We start from the raw sequence: 20086 nt of genomic DNA, 5'->3' as shown, positions 1-20086 counted from the left end.
TTGGAAGGTAGTTTGTTGCCTGATCCACATCGATGAAAACATAAATTTCCTTATTCGTGCTGTTTTCGCGGCACTTTGATACCCCTTTTTACTAAATTTTTACTGTGGACGCCATTCTGTACATATAGATCCCTTATTACAGAGGACCACATTATGATGGACAGGGAGGCGAATAACTGGCTGGTCTCCTAAAACCAGATCTCTTCTTCTGCAGTTTGAGAGAAGGAACAAAAATCAAGCTCTTTTCATCAAGACCCCAAGATATTTACCTAGACTAAACGTGTCTGCCAAATAGCGTGATTCGGACTGGGATACCAGAGTTCATCACCTAGACATACATATCACGAAAGAAAATTGGAAAAGGAACAAAAAGTATAGGAAGGACATGGGTAAAGGGAAATAATTGTGGTTGTACAAATACATGCATGCATGAGCTGCCGGAGCCAAAGATTCTGGATAAACACATCAAGGAAGCAAGGAAGAACCCGAAACAGGTGGCCAATGACCAAGAAGCAAACGACCCGAAGGCCAACGAGTGGTGTCAAAGCGTATCCCTGAGAGGTCGTGCTCGGAATTCGCCATGCTCGCCGAGACGCGGTCATAAAACCAATGGATCGGGCCGATGTTTACTCGACCCTTTATGCCGGTCTTCAAAGGTCATTCTGTTGAGTCGATTTTGTATCGTCATTTGCGACCGATGTTCGAATCGCTCGGCTCTCGGCCAATTTCTCTGTTTCTCGAGGCAATATTAATTTACAGGGTGGGCTGGGCCCCCTGCTTCTCGGGCTCGCCGCCGGGGGTGAGCATCTGTGGGAGGAATCACGGTCAGCTAAACGGTTCAAGTTCGGATATGAGAGAACTCTCGCTGGGTCACGCTGGTCATGATGCCATTAAGCCAGAAGGGGCTTTTAAGTCTCAACTTGGCGGAGAACACCTTGAGCAACCATTTTTTCGAGCGGGTCATCCACAGTGCGACCCCATCCACCCCATCCCGGTAGTTGTAACTACTCTGGCAAGAGAAGTAAGGAAAAGAGAATCATACCTCATTGGCACCCTTAATCATGCCCTGCTCACGCTCCATCTGAATGTACTGCTCCTCCTCGGCATATGCCAGCGCCCACGGGACACCGATCAGGAAGGCACTGGTGCTAATAATCCACAGAGCCTTGCCACTGAAGGACAGACTGGCCTTGCTGAAGTTTGTGAGCGTGGAGACGGAGCTGGTGACGGTACGGCGGGCGGAGGGGGGGATGATGTCTTTCAAGGCGGAGAGACGGTCGTAGATGGATTCCTCCTCGACCTCATCATCGGACTCGTTGGAGATCTCTGATTCTAAATATGATCCAAAAGGCACGATGTCAGACATGATTCCGATTCATTGATGGTTGATAATGGATATTCATTCTGGATTCTTGGGGTGATGTTCGACTACCGCGAATCTTGCCGGCTAGGCCTGGATCGGATAGGCAAGACACATCGAGTCGCCAGTCTTCGTTTGGACAAAACAAATGCAATCTCGTTCATGACGCGATGCGACTCGCGAGACCCGGAGGCAGACAGAGCAGGGGCTGTCAAACACTTACCAGTGTCGGTGTAGTCTTCCTCGTCATCGGACACCAGCAGAGCATCGTGCTTGCTGGGGGTGGGCTTGTCCGTGAAGTGCTCGTCCTCGACCTCGGTAAGCTTGACCATTTTGGTGGATTGGAGGGTATGGAGTAGATGGGATTAATGGAGATGGAGATGAATGATGGAGGAACGGAGCGCGAGTTCGGGCGCTCCGACTTTTTTGCCGGGCAAAAGCGGCGAGGAGCTTGGACCCGCCGGGAAGAACAACACGACGTAATTCGATCTTGCGCTTCATCGCGGCAGTCACTATAGAGGAATCGGCAAGTGATCAGAGGCTCACTAGAAGACAGGTGTGAAGCTATTTTACAGAGTCGTGTTGGCCAAAATGTCTATAATTACACTCATCCTCCCAATGCACTCACTTCATCCCAACAGCCATACACCTCCGGTCTCTTTCTATGGAAGCAGCCAGGCCATCCCAATACCGGAGCATCTCTGACCACACCCTAAGATTCTATTTACCGGCGACCAAGTTTCCAGCGCGCAATGCGCTCTTGAATTTCCTCCCAAGGGAAGGACCGAAGCTTGTATCCTTCCAGCTCACCCTCCTGCAGCACGACTGTCGGCTTGCCGGTTCCCTGGCCATGGTTCTGGACGTGGCCGCCAAAGACCTGACGCGCCACACGGCGCAGATCTTCAACGGTCAAAGCCTCGATCTGATCGCACATCTCCTTCACGCTCACCTTGCGGCCGTGAACCTGCACCTGGCGACCGAGATCCTCGAGTTCAACCATGCGAGACTCGAGGTTCATGAGCAGGGACGAGCGGAGCTGGTTCTTCGCACGGTTGACCTCCTGTGTTTGCAGAGCAGTGTAGCCGGTGTCCAGGGTCAGTGATTGCAGCTCACGGCACATCACTTCAAGCATCTCTGTCGTCCGGGTCGGGCTGCACGAGGCGGAGATTCCAAATACACCGCTATCAGTGTAGCTGTGGTTGAAGGCAATGCAGCTCTCAACCCATCCGTGCTGGTTGAGGACATTGGTGTACAGTCGGGAGTACATGCCCTTACCGGGACCACCAGCGGAGAAGGAACCGCCGCCACCCAGAAGGGTCTGGAGAGTAGCCAGGGCATAAATATCGGGCGAAGAGATGGGGAGTGCCTCGAAAGCAAGGTGGATATGGCTTAGGCGAGGCAACATCGGGTTGGCGGGAGGCGGAATGGGAGGAAGAGCAATGAAACCGCCCGTGTAGTGGGCCGGCCGACGCAGATCCAATGTGGAGGGCTCGATGAGAGAGGGATCAAGGGGTTCGACGGCATTTGGCGAGGAATCGGTGAGTTTCTTAAGGAATGGTAGTTTCGACAGAAGCGACGAATGTGTTTTTTGAGAAGCGGCTGGGCTGCTCACGGTCGAGGAGGGCGTGAACTGAGGGACGGTGGGTACTTGACCCTCAGTAGCAGCACCGGGGGAGTCTGACAGAGTCGTATCAATTCCAGATCCCGACAAGACAGGTCCCTTGCTAATATCGCGGCTTTTCATGTCGCCAAAGTATTGCTCGGTGAGCTTAACAGCCTCCGCATGCGGCACGCCGGCAAAAGCAACCACCATCCGGTCTGGGTTGTAAAAGACCTCGCGGTAACGCTCGACAACGGCCTTGTTGATCTCTCCCAGCCTCTCACTAGGGCAGAGCAGAGGGTTTCCTAGCGTGTTACCCTGGTATGCAGTCATGTGGACCAGCTCGGGCAGGATGAGCTCCGGCTTAGCCCAAATCTCGCCAATCTCGTACTCCGCTGTCGCCAGTTGGTCAAGAACTTCCTCCTCGGTGATGAGGGGATCCCGGATCGTCTCTGCCAGGAGACCGAGAGTAGTAGGCACTGCTGAGTTAAAGCTGGCGGACTGGTACATCAACGATTCTCGCGAGGAAGCGCATTGGATGTTGCCGCCCAGCGACTCTAGAACCTCCAACATCTCATCCCCTGAGCGTGCCTTGGTCGATTTGAAGGCCAACCGGTCCATGATATGACTGACTCCGCGCAGGCTAGCGTCTTCGTAACGAGATCCGGCATCGACGTAAACTCCGACACCCGCGAAGGGTCCCGGTAATGATTCGGTAGCGACGCGAACGCCATTCGGAAGAGTGGTAATTTGATCTAATTCCGCCGGGTCCTACATAAGACAGGAATTTTGGTTAGATACGTTCGTAAGATGGGAGAGATTCACGATGGGATACCTTGGCCGCGTCATTGAGAGTAGCAAAGCTTCTCGACACTGAGCGAGGAGCTCGCGCGAGCGGCTTTGCGGACTCGACAGCCCGCAATGCAGAGCGACGCATGTTTATTTTATTCTAGACACGCGTAGCGATCCTGGGATTCGAGAATGCGTGCTGAACTCGCTATCCAGGAAATCCGAGAGAGTCGGGAATCAGAACAACGGCGAAGATTCATTTCGGAGACCTGCGCCGATGTGCTTACTTAAGCGGTTGGGTGACCGACCTCAGTCGAGCCCGCTGGGAATTTCGACCAAATGGTGACTAGCTAGATCTTCTGGTCCGTTCTTATTCGTAATATTCTGCAAGTATGAGCCTATGGGAAGCTTTCGCATACAAGTGCACATGGGATGCGCTGTCCCCTAGATTGCTGACCAAGAACCAACAAAGGACTGCGCAGCTAAGCTAAGGGCAGAGAGCCACCCAGGGCACTACACTGCCATCAAGAAACACCTTTCGAGTATCGACTCTGTTTTCTGAAGGTCGTATACAAGTGAAACTTGACGGGGATGCCTGAGTGGCTAGGCAGCCCCAATTGTGCTCAGTGTAGATAGTTTCAGTCCGTAGTCCTTTCTTCCTCTCTTCTCCCTCGTCTGTCCCGCAATGAACATGATACTACCCACGAGGGGGGTTCTTGACCTCCGTCGGCTTGTAACCCCCTTAGGATCGCAAAATGAAACTATATTTCCATGCTTTCCATATACTTCAAATGATGGGTGAAGAAGAGGAAAAAGAGCAGATCGAACAACCTAGGATCATGACGATAGGTTTAAAAGAAAGAAATCGTCCATTTTCAACTTGAAATTACTCCTTCGTTCGTCTATCTGAAAAGTGCTTTCACGAGTGCTCAGAAGCCCAGTTGCGATACCAATCGAGACAAGAAGCATTAGCAACACTCGTACCGATCTTAATGTTGAGCCCACACAGGATCTGCTTGACTGCATTCTCCACTTTCTTGCCATTGGATGTCACCGGAATCTCTGGACAGGCATCGATAATTCCAGGAACATGACGGGGGCTGAGCTCCTTGCGAATGATAGCCTGGATACGAGCCGCAAGGTCGGATATGTTCGAAGGGCAACCAGGAACAAGCTTCACAAACAGGACGACAGTCTCATCAGAATCGACGCCTTCGCGCCGGCGGCCAACACACAAAGAATCTTCAACTTCATCGGCAAAGTGTTTGAGCAGCACGTTGTAAATCTCAGCACTGCCGAAACGGACACCGGATGGTTTGAGAACGCCGTCGCTGCGGCCCAACATGATCACACCGCCAGTTTGCGGGTTCAGGCGTACGAAGTCTCCGTGATGCCAGATTGATGGGCCGAACATGTCAAAGTAGCTCTTGCAATATTTCTCCAGACCTTCCGGGCCGGGAGGCCAGAACATGACTGGCTGTGCGGGGAACGGGGCTGTACAGACAAGATCTCCGGGTTCTCCGGAAGCACTGATATCTTTCCCGGCATAGTTGAACACCGAAACAGCCATTCCCAGAGAGCGACATTGAATCTCACCCTTGTAAACAGGCAGTACTGGGCACCCGGAGCAGAACAAAGACAAAATATCCGTTCCGCCAGTAATTGAACCCAACATGATGTCGGGGTGAATAGAGTTGTAGATATACTCAAATGTCGAGGGAGCCAGCGGGGAGCCGGTGCTGAAAATGGCCTTTAAAGTATTGAGAGAAACTGGCCGGTGCAAATGCTTGCGCGGGTTCAAGGCCGCTTGCTCCAGCATGGAGAGATACTTCGCCGAGGTACCAAAGTGAGTAATTTGCAGCTCCTCAATTAGTCGTGGCATCGCCATCTCCCCCTTTCCGCCTTCGGCATCAAATGGTCGAAATGGCGAACCATCGTACAAGATGATTGTAGCACCGCTCGCTAGTCCGGAAACAAGCCAGTGCCACATCATCCAGGTAACCGTTGTGAAGTAGAATAACCGATCACCAGGCCGGATCTCGCAGTGAAGCAAATGCTCCTTCTTGTGTTGCAGCAACGTACCCAAAGACCCATGCACGATAGGCTTCGGTGCTCCCGTTGTACCCGACGAGTAGAGAATATACACCGGGTGGTCAGGTCCCAAACTTGCAAATTCCAAAGGTGCGGCTTCATCACGAACGGCGGCCTGGAATTCAGCATAGGCGACTGCTTTCCCATTTTTTGGACGAACCTGATCAAAATCAAAGTCAAGAGGCTTGGCAGTTTCAAACACCACCAAGTACTGCAGGTGAGAGAGCTCCGAAACAATCTCACGCACCTTGGCGTGGGAGCCATGCGACTTGCCGTTGTAGAGCGAAGCGCTGTCTGCAAAGAGGATTTTTGGTTCGATCTGCTTGAGACGCTCGAGGACTGCATGGACACCGGTATCAGGGGAGACACCCGTCCAGTAGGCGCCGATCGAAGCTGCAGCCAGCATCGCCACGACAGCATTGGCATGGTTGCCGACAAAGCCCGCTACGCGATCGCCAGCCTGGAGACCAGCCTCCTTCAGGGCATTGGCAGATTTTCGCACGCGTTCTCGCAACTCCTTCCATGAGATGAACTCGCGGTCCGCTTCTGTGACCCCGATCACTGCAATAGCATTCTCATCTGGCGCATTGGCCGGGTACAGGAGATTCTCGGCAAAGTTCAGAGTGCTGCCTTGGAAGAATGGCGGACGTGGAAACATCACCTTGTCAGACTCGAGAACCTGGGCCAATCTATCAACATGCGCACCTCACCTCAGTCTGAAGATTAGGCAGACCTACTTGCTTGTACGGCTGGTGGGCCTTGATGTGTGTATAGTGCCAGATCTCCTCCCAGAACTGGGCTGGCTGCGAGACACTCCATTCCCACAGAGCATTATAATCGCTTAATGACTGACCGTACTTGTTGTTTACCTTGGTCATGAAGTCGTGGATCTGCGTTGTCTCGGGAGACGAAGGACGCCAGAGCTCCTTCGCCTCCGTAGTCACACTTTCGTCAATGTGCGGCATGGTCTGAGCGACCTAGTTCAATTGGCACTCCGACTTGCAATGCCGGCGCTGATCGCAGCAAAGTCCAAAAGGAGAAAAGAAGAAGAGCGAAGCAACGTGCGCCAGTGCAACCTATGGCAGGGGCGTCTAGAGTGACCGATGTATGGAACGGTGTCGCGGTTGAAGCAGTTTTGCCACGATTTTTGACGATAGCTGGGCGGTCGCTTGACGAAGGGCAAATTTGCAGATGTTGGGATGTCACTTGCACATGCAAGAGGCAAGTCACACAATGCAATTCACCCCAACAAGGGATCGCGGGGCGGAATAGAGGGCGGGTAGTTTGCCGCTGATTCCGCGGCTGCGGGTATATAGAGAGAGCAGTGGGGATGATATCAGGATCGCAATCAGGCTCGACTTGGGTCTAAATAAGAGCTCGTTCTCGTCTCGAATCGTCTCCACTTCACCTTATACCACGTCACTTTTCTTAGGCGCCATTCGGCTCCGAATGGAGATGCTATGCGGAATGCGGAAGTGACATGCGCTGCCTGAGGCCACCACATGGTCGCGACCTCGACCGTTCACAGCAGTTCATGTAGCATCTCGACGAGTCAGCGAGGTAACGAGACTCTGCTGGGTGGGGAAGAATCACTGTCGACATCATCGCCCAATTGATAACTAGTTAACTAGTTAACTAACCACTATAACTACATAACTGACTATACCCCAGCCGGAGAGGCGAGTCAGTAGGTAACGAATACTCGCACTTAGAACACCACGTCTCCAGGACATTTGGATGGCAAATATACTTAAACGCCACCACGGACCTCCGGACCGAAAGAGTACAGCTAGGGCGCTTCATCATTTGAGTGCAGGCGGGGGTGACATCCACGGTTATGCAGTCAGGGGCAGCTTAGCTTGCCGAAGGTGAGTGGGTAAAGGTGACGGCAACTACAGATGCAGATGCAGACGCAGACCTAGAGGTGCATCGGAATACACAGGCCATGCTCTATACGGACGGAAAATTTATGCAGAGCTCTGGTTCCAAGTTCCCAGTTCCCAGTTTCAGGTTGGACAGTGGGCCTCTTAGTAACTCGCAGTGGTAACGACTGTAACTGCGGAAAAGAAGGGAAAAGGAGAAAAGAGAAAAAAACGGCTCGGTGGGTGGTATTACAGCTGGTAAATAACACGTCCCGCTCCCTATTATCGAATCAAATTCCAGAATCGGCGTCCCAGCCATCTCCTCCCGCAGGATGGGGATTACCACTGTGACCATCGAGACCAGGCATTGATTACGAGGAATACACATGTTACCATATATTACCATAGATTACCAGGAGGCGGACTCGTGCATGATGATTCAACTAGGAACGCCGTTATTTACGCCCCTTCTCCTTCTTCCTCCTTCACCATCGCAAAACCTCCGTTGCTGAGGGATACCGGTGCTTCGCTTTTCCTTGGATTCTTGGGCTACCGGCCCCTTGTCCTTGACTCTGCCGCCCCATCTCACGTGTGCAAAGCCACAAGCCCGCAAAGCCTCACCGGAGGTCTTCGGATCCAACTGCGACGCCATCAGCCCCGAGTACGTCTGATCGTAGAATCCTTCGCTCCAAGGGTTCTTGTGCCTCTTTTCCCTTTTGCTTCTGGTGCACCTCTGTTGTCCAATCTGCCATTGACTTGCTCCGCACTTGTCCTCCTGAGGATTATCAACTGACATACCCGGCCGTGCCCTCCGCAGACCACCTCCGGTTGCTGTTAGCTTCGACATACTTGGGAAACTCGATAGAGGATACACCGCCAACCGCCAATCGTCTTGTTATCTCTTTTGGAGGTACTCTGTGTGAATCGTCGGTCCTGGACGCGTGAACAGATCAACGCGCTCCTCTCCCTCTCCGACGGTAAAATCCTGCCGAACCGTCCCGAACCCCCCGTTCGCCGCTTCCTCCTTGCGATGCCTCGTCGGTTCAGCAACAACTCCTCCAACGACACCTCTTCCAACTCCCCCTCCTTTTCGCCTTCCTCGGGTAAGGGCGGAATCGCCATCAAGGCGCCCTCGGTCAAGTCTCATCGCCTGGCCCAGCTCTTCTCGGTCTCGCCCAAGTCCAAGGCTGAGCCTCAGCCTGCACAGGCGACTCCCCCGTCGACCGGTGCAAATCCTAATACCTCATCTTCTCCGCCGATTAGCTCGGCATCACTGTCCTTACCGACGATCTCTCTTTCCACCGCCACGGCTGACAACCTCAACATGGACGAAATGCCGACCACGCTGTTCCAGCCCCCGTCCCCAGAGGAGGCTCGCCGACTGGCCAAGCAGCATGCTCAATTCGGTCCCATCGGTCATCCGAGCCATCGGTACTCCAGTCGACACCCTGGCGGTGTCTTCCCGGAGCCGGTGATGGACGAGCCGCCGTATTATTACTTGCTTACTACGTACATCAGCTACCTAATTCTAATTGCTTTTGGACACGTTCGTGATTTCTTTGGCAAGCGTTTCCGCGAAGAGAACTATCGGCACCTGAAGCCCCGCAACGGATACGGTGCGCTCAACAGCGATTTCGATAACTTCTATGTGCGCCGTCTCAAGCTGCGCATCAACGATTGCTTCGAGCGTCCCGTCACCGGCGTTCCCGGCCGGACCATCACCCTCATCGACCGTGCCACGGATGATCACAACCACCACTTCTACCTGACGGGTACTACCACGGATACGCTGAACCTGAGCTCCTACAACTATCTCGGATTCGCTCAGTCCGAAGGACCCTGTGCAGATATTGCAGAGGAATCAGTTCGGAAGTACGGCATTGCTACTCCTAGCACTCGCGCGGAGGCCGGTACGCAAGACCTCCATGTCGAAGTCGAGGATTTGGTTGCCAAGTTCGTGGGCAAAGAAGCGTCGATGGTGTTCTCCATGGGATTCGGCACCAACGCAACCATTTTCCCCGCTCTCGTTTCCAAGGGCTGCCTCATCATCTCTGATGAACTGAATCACGCGTCCATTCGTTTCGGTGCTCGTCTTTCCGGGGCCTCGATTGCCATGTTCAAGCACAATGACATGAGAGATCTGGAGATCAAGCTCCGTGAAGCCATCTCTCAAGGACAGCCCCGCACTCACCGACCCTGGAAGAAGATCTTGGTGGTCGTGGAAGGTCTTTACTCGATGGAAGGATCCATGTGTAACCTTCCCGGCCTTGTCGCGCTGAAGCAACGGTACAAGTTCCACCTCTTCGTTGACGAGGCTCATTCCATCGGGGCCATTGGTCCCATGGGCCGGGGTGTATGTGATTACTTCAGTATCGACACCGCGGAAGTGGACGTTTTGATGGGTACGCTTACCAAGTCCTTCGGTGCCAATGGTGGATACATCGCCGCAGACAAGGCCATGGTCGATAAACTCCGTGCCACCAACTCCGGTATCTTCTACGGAGAGTCTCCTGCTCCCGCTGTTCTTTCTCAGATTGCCTCCGCCCTTCGTATTATCAAGGGTGACCTCGTCCCTGGCCAAGGTGAGGAGCGGCTGCAACGATTGGCGTTCAACTCCCGATACCTCCGTCTCGGCCTGAAGCGTCTTGGCTTTATAGTATACGGCCACGACGACTCGCCGATCATTCCCGTTCTCCTCTTCAACCCAGCCAAGATGCCCGCTTTTTCACATGAGATGCTCCGGCGTAAGATCTCCGTGGTCGTCGTCGGGTATCCCGCCACACCTCTGGTCTCTTCGCGTGCTCGTTTCTGCGTTTCAGCCGCTCACACCAAGGAAGATCTTGACCGGGTTCTGTCTGCGTGCGACGAGATTGGCAACGTTCTGCAACTGAAGTTCTCTACTGGTATTGCGGGCGGCGCTCTGCCTGCCTCGGAAGAACCGGCTCCCCCGCCCGAGATGGAGAAGGAGTGGCACCGCAAGCGCACTGCTAACCTCATTCCTCCCCGGTGGCGCGTTGAGGATGTGATCCGACGCGGAGTCCAGGATGTCAAGTCTCCTCTGTACTAGATTGACTTTCCTCTCCATTATGTCATGCTACCTTGGAAACTTCATGCATTCTTGAGACTGAGTCATGCGGCCCGAGTCTTTTACGCCCACGAGCCCGGTTGGTGCTGGTCACGCCGTGTCCCGGTCTATTAGTCCCCCATGCCCTTCTTCTATCTTTTGCTCGAGCTTTCTTGCTTGATGGTGTACACCGACTTTTGCTTCTTCCTGTCGTGACGCGGTTAATGCAAGGAGTGATCGGTACTGGGGATCAGAGCAAAGGGGCCTTCCAAGAAAAAAAAACAAAAAGAACCCCACGGTCATGAATTATTCGAACAAGCAACGAATGAATATGCCCCCGTTTCTCCTATGATCCAATTCTGGTTCTTCCAGAGTTGTTCTCCCGTCTTTTGCAAATGCCCTTTTGAGTCCATGCTCTGTTCTTTTCTCTGTTACTTTTACCTTGTCTAAAGTACTGCCTACTAATGCCCTGCTTGTTCCTATTTTGCATCCAGAGCACAGGCTGGCTTTTCATTTCTCTTTTGTTCGGTTGCTTCTGCCACCGTTCCCACGATGGTGGCGAGGACCACTTCTGCCACACATTGGGCTATACAGATGGGATGGCACTCTGCAGTACCTCCCCCTTCCTCCTTTTCTCCTGAAATGGGCTGGCTGGGATCCTGGCTGGCTGATGCCGTCTGTTTGAAAATACTCTGTTTATAATTAGATGAATCATTGGCAATGTCTATATTAGGGCACATTCAATAGCGAGCACCCTCATATACTTGGTATTTTAGGCATCGACTCCCATGTCGCCACTAGTCCAGGCCAGCCCCGGCCCTGAACCACGCCCGAGACAGGCACCAACCGGCGATGAGACGTCCAGACCAGAAAGTGGTGAATTGCTGATTCCAGAGCGGGCTAGTCCGTCGACTAGTGCTGGATGACTGCCTGGGTCGCCAAGGACACCGACAATTCAGGGTCCTCCAGACTCTCCACCGGCGTATATAAGCGAGACACCACCTCGTGCTTGCTTCGGGGAGAAGACAGCTACTCACACCACCAGAAATGCCCGGGTCACAGAGTTCGGACATCCAAGACGCATTGCCGGGGTATACGCTGGACCTGGACTATGTGCCGGATGTAAGGTCCCCTGTTGGAAGATTGCCTGCTGGAGACCCTGTTGATGGCCTTATAGTTTATGGCGGACACGCTGCTGGAGCACTTTCCACATGCGCTGCATCCAGACAGCGAGATTGCGTGCGTGCCGCAAGTGTATTGAGTCGCATGCAAGAAAAAGAAACGTTGACGACGGCTTTCCAGACACCACAATATTTTCCGGGAGATTCTCATGATGCGCGTGATGAACACCATCACCGACAAGCCCGAATGGGAGAAAAAGGTAATCCAACGGATGTCATCCTGCGGTAATGGCCCCTGCTCATCCGGGATAGGTCTTTGACGAAGAGATCGTGTCGAAATGGCGCACGGAAATCTCTCAGAGCGGGATGGACGTCTCGCCCACAATGATGGACAACATCATCAAGGAACTACAGTGGAAGGCTGGCCTCTTCCCGAAAGACCAATTCGTCACGGCCTTTGACATTGGCGTCGTCAAGTCTGATTCGGCCGTGCCCGCGGATCTGCAGCAAGCCCTGAAAGACGCGGTGGCACCGTTGGAGGATGTCCCCGAGGAGCAGAAAGACTACCACCCAGGCTCGGACGAGAAGGTCGTGGACTTGGTGCACCCGTCACTGTTTCCCCTCGTCTATGGCCGAACACGCATTCTCCCCGAAGGGACGATTGGTCTGGATGACTGCATCGGCAGTATCGGGCTGGGTGACGTCCTCCGCATCCCCGAGGAACCTTCAACAGCAACACACGACTTCGGCCTGGAATTTCAGCCCTACAGCACGAAATTCCAATGGCTTCCCTGCGACGTGCAGTTCGAGGGCGACGACGCCGAGTCCCGGTGCCGCATCGTTTCGTACATCAATAACCTCCACCCCACGCAGCATCGCCCGCTATACGGCGTTCTCGAGAGAATCATTGGCTGCGCCATTCCTCTGTGGAATCGAACTCTGACTGGCTCCAAAAACACCAGTCCGCGTATGCAGTTCGACCGCGTCCGGTACCACGAGCATCCTGACCCAGAGCCGCAGTGGGAGGACCGAGAGAATTTTGACGACGACGAGTATCGCAGGCGTCGGGACGTCTGGCAGTCTACCCAGCGGGTCATTCTCCCCGAGCCGAAAGCGTTCCAGCCCCCAGAGATCGATCCAGAACTCGAAATCAACCTGCGCAACGCCTTTGGCGCCGCGAGGCTCCAGGTCATCGTCAAACTGGCCAATATCGAATTGACCCCCGAGAAACCGGAGTATGCGGGAGGAAGCTGGCACATTGAGGGTCAAATGGTAAGCCCGCCTTTCCAGCACGAGTGCATCTTGAGTCTACCGGACTGGTTGCAATCCAAGATACTCACCCGGTCCAGAATGAACGTATCTGCGCAACAGCCATCTACTACTACGACAGTGCGAATATCACTGAGAGCAGTCTCGCCTTCCGGCAACGCGCCGACGTAGAGGGCATGTACGAAATCCGCTACGAGCAGGACCGGCACGACTTCCTGCAGAAGGTGTACGGATTCGACCCCGACACCACCGGCCGGGGGAGCACGCTGGTCACGCAGGATCTCGGCAGCGTCGTGTGTCGCGAGGGCCGGCTGCTCACTTTCCCGAATATCCTGCAGCACCGCGTGGCGCCGTTCGCGCTGGCCGACCGGTCCAAGGCGGGCCATCGCAAGATTCTCGCGCTGTTCCTGGTCGATCCGCACCGGCGGGTTATCTCGACGGCGAATGTCCCGCCGCAGCGGGAGGATTGGGGGAGGGAGAAGAGGGAGCTTGTGCAGGGGATGCTGGCGGAGAGGCTGCCGGTGGAGTTGCAACAGATGGTCGGCGAGAAGGTTTCGGATCCTTTGATTTCTATGGATGAGGCGAAGAGGTTTCGGCTAGAGCTGATGGAGGAGCGTAGTGCGAAGTCTGAGGCTCAGAATGAGAGCTTTCAAACGGGCGACTTTAGCCTCTGCGAGCACTGAGCGAAGGCAGGGCCTTGTTAGGAATCGATGACCTGATTCACTTCCACACTGACTAGAAGCTTGCCAACTACTAAGATAACAAGCCGGTATCACTATAAGTTCATCAATGACAATGACAACGATAATGATAATGATAATGATAATGATGATAATGATAATGATGATAATGATAATGATGATGGTGATGGTGATGGTGATGGTGATGCATGTATGGATGTAACCAGGTATAACAATGGACGCCCAAACAAGATAGCCAGAGACTTCAGCTGTAGATGCAGGAATGCCATCTATCCAACCTGCCCCCTCTGAGCCCAAAACGCCAAGCGCATATATGACCCCCGAAATGCATGAGATAACCAGGGCCCGGATAGTTCGAGGTATAGCGATAGTAAAAGAATAAGAAACAGGAAACGCCCATGCGATGGAAAAATGGAAATCGGTTGTAACCGAAAATCATCAAGTCATAATGTATCATACCTGCCTCTATACGGCGGGCGGAAAAGCTCACAAGTAGAAGGCACAAGGTACAAGCGCAATCGCTATTAGACAGTACCGTACCGTCCGTGATCCGAACCAAGGAGAGCCTGATCTTCCTGCGGTGTGGTCGCCCGCTCGCGTTCACCGGGGGGAGGTGAGGTCGACGGAATCCAGCCACGCATCCAGCCGCGAACGCGTCTCCACTTGCTGCGGCCACGCTTGGGGTCGCTGTCCTCTGTGCCGTCGAGACTCTCGTCGTCGTCTTGGGGCCCGTACATGAGGAACTGCACGCCCATGAAACCATCTAGTCCCAGCACACCGAATGCGCCAAGGAAGAAGGGGATTGCGCGGCCGATCCATTCCCAGCGATCGTTGCCGTGTTCATCAGCCCAGCCGCCACCGCCGTACGGTGGGAAATCGGACCAGGCGTTGGGGTTGGTGGCCAGCGACGACGAGTAGAACAGGTTTCCGCAGAAGGCAGCCATAAAGAGCAAAGGGGAGAGACCTTCGGTGCTCTTACGGCGATAGTTCTTGAAAAGCTGCGGCGGCCGCGAGCCGAGATACAGCAGTGTGGACATCCAAGAGAAGATGCGGCCCACAACCTCAATGATGGTCTCGCGAGGCGCATCGAAGATAGGCGGGTGGGGGGCGGGGTTGGCTTCGGTGGGAGCCGCATTAGCCAGAACGGCACATACGAGCGAAGCGATCAGCATCGTCCGGGGAAGCGCGAAAGGCGGGCTGTTTGCGCTGCTGCTCATTCGCACTGTTCGGCGCGGGGCGCTCCATTTCTCGTTGCCATAGGAATGCATGCGTCCAGCGGATGAGTTGAGCGTTGATCCGGTCTGAACACCCATATCTTGAACTTCACTCTTTTTCAGCGTCATGTCCACCGGGGCCGGTGGCTGGTGGGTTTCCTCGTTGCCCGATAGCGGCACGCCCTGTAGAACACCGCCGCGAGCATCGGAATCATCCGAATGGGGGACCTCGATATACCCCTCGTACCGTCGGGTCTTGTAGTGTGTATACCAGAAGAACTGGGCGACCAGAGTGATATCGACCAAGACGTAGTAGCTAGCGACGACGACCTGCCATCCCGCCTGGCGAGTGAAGAGCGCGCCGAGCAGGTTACTCGCGTCTCCGAGACACCAGATCACCAGAAAGAAGATGGACAATCCCGAGGTCGACTGCACCTGGTAGTTCTTGTAGATCTGCGGTAGTTGGGCGAACAGCCATGAGACGATACTGAGCGTTCCGAGAACGGAGGAGATCAGCGCCAGAGGTGTGGGGAGGCAGATGTGGAGATGCGAGGAAATCGCGGTCAGAAATGGCGATGTCGGTTCACAGTGATCGGGTAGAGACCCGGAGACGAGGTTGTATAACAACGGAGGAGGCATAGTCTAGGGTGCAATTCGGAGGAGAAGCGTGTCCACAAGGATGGCGCCTGGCGGTCGAACGAGTGTGGTGGGGAGGGTCGATCCGGGGAAGGGAGGGTTACAGCGCGGGATGGGCCAGTTGGAGAGTGCAGCAAATCCAGTCTGGCCGCGTATGGGAAGGGAAGAGAGAGGAAGAGATGTAAGAGGGAAGAGAGGGAGAGGGAGAGAGAGAAGGGAAAAGAGGAGAAGGACGTTGCTTTTTCCCAGCAATGCCTACATCACGAGGATCATTCCTATCATTGAGTCACGCGATAAGCACTATCGGCGCCCGCCAGGATTGGCCCGCCTTTATCGTTGATGATTAGACGAGTTATCATGTAAATCATCTCTATGTCACTGGCTCGACTTGATCTGTTTTCATTTTACACATCTTCGATTTCCTCGATTCTTGCCATTCCCTCAAGGCCAGACAGTACAATCCCCCATGCGGGCTTGTCAGCGTCACTCCCCGTGATGCTGTCTACAGCATCACCGCAACCGCCAGGATACAAGCTGCACCCATCAGGCCAGTCGCCACGTCGTCCGAGTATTCCTCATTCTGTCTCTTCTCCAATCCAACGTTGGCCAGGGCCAAGGCTGAGAGCATGCTAGGGTTCGGTTTGCACCCAGTAAAGGCCCTAGATCGACAACTCTCAACCAGGGCGAGTCTCACGGGAAAACGCAGGAGGAGCGCCTTGTTGACCGAATATGAGAAGATCCCCACTCTCACGGTTCCTACTATGAGCCATCATAGCTCACTGATGGTGTACTCCCGTTATCTAGCCAGGACTATAAGTCCTACTTGTATAAGTAGTATAAGAACTCAGGCACCCATTGACAATATCTACGGATATTATCCTCTCTTCCCGCAACGTCGCCTATTAGCAATACATGGGGAGAAATTGTCATTCCGGTGAAATCCTATAGATCGAGCCTGGAGGACAAAGAAAGACTCTAGTGGCTTTTCCCGATGGATGTTGGGGTTCTCATTTTCTTCCAGGGTTGGCATACTGCTTGCAGACGCGTAGGGCTGCGAGTACACGAGTCCTCCTATATTGAAACCGGTTTAGTGCATTTTGAAAGAAATAATACAATGCCGAAACTCATGAGTCGGCCGCGTGATAGAGATATGGAGTTGGGCAACTTCGACGCCTAACCTCCTGTTGATCCCACCTCATCTCCCTGAAAGCCCGTAACGTCACTTGCAACATACCTAGGTATATAATTGATACCGGGAATCAACTCGGACTCACTACATCTACGTTCAATCTTTCTTTTCCTCGCCTCCAAGCTTCGGTGACAAACCCAAACAACACCTACGATTCGAGAATATTCGAAGTGTCGACTCAAGAGAATTCCTTCGTTGCCCCAATCTTCACGGCCCACTCATTTTGCCGACTATGATAGATTCTGTCACAGAACAATCCCCGGTACGTCGCTGGGCGAGGAGTCCAGAAGAGGGCATTCTGAACTATTGCAGAGCGAAACTAGGAAAGATCTATCTAGCGAGGATGTGACTACTCTCGAGAAATATAGATCATACCCAGTCACTCCCATCCAAGCTCAGGATTTTCCAAGAGTCCTATACTTTCTCAACTGCGCCGAAGTAAGGTTCCGAAGCGAACAAGATAAACCTATATATGTGACGCACGGAAGCGGCGAGATAATCATTCCTCTCCAGGTTAGAGTTATGATAAAGAATGAAAAGTCAAGAATCATGTTTGAGTGATGGCAACTCAAGAGCTTCTTGAATACATCTCGTTTGCTGAATTTGCTCCTGCTGAGAACCCAATCCGCAATCGAATTCTCCCATATCCTGGTTGTGCTCTCTGTAATTGCATCGTGATACAACCTATCATATCAAGCTGACAAGGATTACTCAGGTTGTGGCTGCCTGTTGCGCGCCTTCAAGACCAGGCTATGTGACCGAGGCAACTGTGAAATGACCATAACCGAACCCCACCAGAATTTCACGATTATATGGCCTGGAAAATGCAAACAGCACTACTATGCCAGTCCTCCTCCCAGTTCAGAAGATAGCTTTCCTTAGTTCTGGCTATTTGCTATAGAGGAGCACAGTTACTGTCTATGTGTAGTTAACAGGGTCTAACAAGGGAAGCAAGCGAAATATAGAGTGGGGATGAACTCAGGTTAACCTATCTTATATCAAGTGCATTTGAAACCGCAGGAGGGACTTAGGCCTTCTTCCCTGAAATCTTACTATTACATCCCTTGCTTCGTACCTAGGTAGCATACACTGCCTTCCCTAGGTGCGGCTCTAACAAAGGGGCGCTGGTATAACTTACTTAGGTTTAGCGTAGTTATCGCTCAAACAACCTTGAGAGGGCTCGCAATGTCTTCTCCTTGCATGCACAATTCCTTTTTCCCTTCCAGACGTTTTTAATACCTCAGACATATCTCATCCTTTGACCTGACCATAAACCTTGCAATTCGATGGCATTCACGGCGGACCTCTCTGATATACGGAAAGAGATCTTCCGGAATGACGACGCCAAACGGATCGTCATTAAACTGAAAACTCACAGTCTGGATGCTCAAGACTATCGTGCCTCCGCCAACAAAGTCGTCAGCGAGGTTTTTCCCTGAGTGGGAAAGTAACTCTCGGATTCTCTTTCTCGTCATTGACGTTTGGAGTGAACGAACCTTTATCGTTATTGATATCAATCATCATGACTACGACTTTCTCACAGCGCACAAAAATAAGACTATCCTCCCAGTCCATGTTCTTCGACAGCATAGGAAGCGACATGTCTGGGCTCTTATAAGATGGCCTCAAGAGGATGAGAAACTTAGTGCGGACCTGGCCGACCTTCACAACGTCACTGGGTATGACGCGGCAACCCCTTTTCTTCAAGATCACAACACACGCCTCGCTTACGCCAATCCTCGTGAATTTCGCGCATGAAGGCGGTGCTACTATCTCGTCGACAGAGATGGATTTTCAAATACCCATTATTTCCTTTGGCGTATTTAGCTGAAATCTAGCCACCTTTGTTGGCTCGACGGAGGTGACGCGTGGCCGAACCATGTAACTATTCGTGGAGTCGGGGCTACGAGAGTACCAAAGTAGGGCCCGGATGAAAACATACGGTTTGTGAACATTCCTACCAATCAGTCCAGACTGGGGTATTCTGTATAGCCTCTATCGTATTCCTCATCCTTGCTAAGCAGATAACCATGCCACCCAAGCTGGCTGTGAACTATTTGGGAGCCGCAAACCCTGCGACGACAAAGCAGAAAAGAAGAAAGTTAAGTATATGCAAATATAGCAGTCGTTCCTATCACATCATTTCATTCAAATGTCAAATCAACGGACATCTCAACCATGCAACGGCATATCAACATAAGCCCAAGGCCTCACAATCCCAACGTAGTCTGAGCCTGCGACAAATCATTACTCGCACAAATTACCATGAATCAACGCAGTCTGGAAGGTCATATCATGATCGTCAAATTACATCAGCCGGGTCGTTCAGTAATCGTCCTCGCCCCGGTGTCGTGAGTGACTCCGGCTTCGACTTCGACTGCGACTATGTCCATGATGATGGTGATGGTGGTGATGGCCATGCCTATGGTGGCTTGGAGAATGCCGGCCGTGGTCCTTCACTTGATGTTCCAGCATATTTCCAATAATAGCGCCACCGATCGCGCCCAGGAAGCCATGGTCCTTCTTATGTCCAAGGTAATATCCTGCCGCACCGCCTGCGAGAGAACTCCCTAGTCCGCGCTCACTCTCTGGGTCGGCATCTTCATCGGCTGCGTGACTGTCGTCTCTGGATGAGCGTGTGTGCCCCTCATCTGATACGTATACCGAAGGTGGCTGGGGGCTTGGGGACGGAGAGTATCGCGGTTGTTCGGCGGGGTGTCCACTTCAATGAGAGGATATGTTAGAGCTCCGGCGGTATAATCCCGGACAGCGTCACCTACTAGTAGCTCAGGTTCTCCGGGACCTTTCCTGGCTGAACTGGCGATAGTCCAGCAGGAGCAACGGGATCAAGGTCGGGCTGTCCTGCCGGCGTGTAACTTCTTTCCGGCGCGGCCTGGTGATAGGGCTCCGGGGCGAGGTAGTATGGGCTCGGCTGTGAGGCATACGAGTAGTTGGGGTCTGGCTGAGGGTCTGCAGTGCCATACGGCTGCTGGTAGGGATAAGTCGAGGACTGGTGATTCTGTTCCTCTGGAGGGTAGTAGCCGATCCCGCCCGGCGTGGGCGTTGAGTATGAAGTGTATGGGTTGTAGGGATCCGCCATGGCAGAGTACAGATGCGCGTGTGCGATGTTCCTACAGAGCCCAAAGGGAGCTATTTTGTTCGCCTATTTATACACAGCTACGTAGAGGCC

At 53.1% G+C, this 20086-nt stretch overlaps 7 protein-coding genes across 7 annotated transcripts; 2 read left to right on the top strand and 5 right to left on the bottom strand.

The window, feature by feature from the left end:
• Window positions 1-753: 753 nt before the first annotated feature.
• Window positions 754-1692, bottom strand: N7459_007166 (mitochondrial import receptor subunit TOM22; the record flags this gene model as incomplete). Its single annotated transcript, XM_056946334.1, has 3 exons — window positions 754-807; window positions 1043-1332; window positions 1584-1692. 3 exons carry the CDS (start codon window positions 1690-1692, stop codon window positions 754-756), a joined length of 453 nt encoding a protein of 150 aa, XP_056798333.1.
• Window positions 1693-2084: 392 nt separating this feature from the next.
• On the bottom strand, window positions 2085-3897 carry N7459_007165 (mitochondrial-processing protease subunit alpha; the record flags this gene model as incomplete). The annotated part of the gene is made up of 2 exons (XM_056946333.1): window positions 2085-3731; window positions 3796-3897. The coding sequence occupies 2 exons, from the start codon at window positions 3895-3897 to the stop codon at window positions 2085-2087; spliced, it is 1749 nt and encodes a 582-aa protein (XP_056798332.1).
• Window positions 3898-4668: 771 nt separating this feature from the next.
• N7459_007164 (acetoacetate--CoA ligase family protein) lies at window positions 4669-6805 on the bottom strand (the record flags this gene model as incomplete). Its single annotated transcript, XM_056946332.1, has 2 exons — window positions 4669-6519; window positions 6578-6805. 2 exons carry the CDS (start codon window positions 6803-6805, stop codon window positions 4669-4671), a joined length of 2079 nt encoding a protein of 692 aa, XP_056798331.1.
• Window positions 6806-8732: 1927 nt separating this feature from the next.
• On the top strand, window positions 8733-10769 carry lcb2 (putative serine palmitoyltransferase 2; the record flags this gene model as incomplete). The annotated part of the gene is made up of 1 exon (XM_056946331.1): window positions 8733-10769. One exon carries the CDS (start codon window positions 8733-8735, stop codon window positions 10767-10769), a length of 2037 nt encoding a protein of 678 aa, XP_056798330.1.
• A 1044-nt stretch (window positions 10770-11813) lies between these two features.
• Window positions 11814-13839, top strand: N7459_007162 (DUF4246 domain-containing protein; the record flags this gene model as incomplete). The annotated part of the gene is made up of 5 exons (XM_056946330.1): window positions 11814-11888; window positions 11944-12005; window positions 12069-12147; window positions 12200-13159; window positions 13237-13839. 5 exons carry the CDS (start codon window positions 11814-11816, stop codon window positions 13837-13839), a joined length of 1779 nt encoding a protein of 592 aa, XP_056798329.1.
• A 542-nt stretch (window positions 13840-14381) lies between these two features.
• N7459_007161 (PQ-loop repeat-containing protein) lies at window positions 14382-15710 on the bottom strand (the record flags this gene model as incomplete). Its single annotated transcript, XM_056946329.1, has 1 exon — window positions 14382-15710. One exon carries the CDS (start codon window positions 15708-15710, stop codon window positions 14382-14384), a length of 1329 nt encoding a protein of 442 aa, XP_056798328.1.
• A 3511-nt stretch (window positions 15711-19221) lies between these two features.
• N7459_007160 (uncharacterized protein) lies at window positions 19222-19996 on the bottom strand (the record flags this gene model as incomplete). The annotated part of the gene is made up of 2 exons (XM_056946328.1): window positions 19222-19618; window positions 19677-19996. The coding sequence occupies 2 exons, from the start codon at window positions 19994-19996 to the stop codon at window positions 19222-19224; spliced, it is 717 nt and encodes a 238-aa protein (XP_056798327.1).
• Between the last annotated feature and the right edge of the window lie 90 nt (window positions 19997-20086).

This window comes from Penicillium hispanicum, assembly GCF_028827665.1.
Source record: "Penicillium hispanicum strain IBT 35686 chromosome Unknown utg000006l_segment0_segment0, whole genome shotgun sequence".
NCBI lineage: Eukaryota > Fungi > Ascomycota > Eurotiomycetes > Eurotiales > Aspergillaceae > Penicillium > Penicillium hispanicum.
The sequence above is the reverse complement of the archived record's forward strand: the minus strand, read 5'-3'. Positions and strand labels throughout refer to the sequence as shown.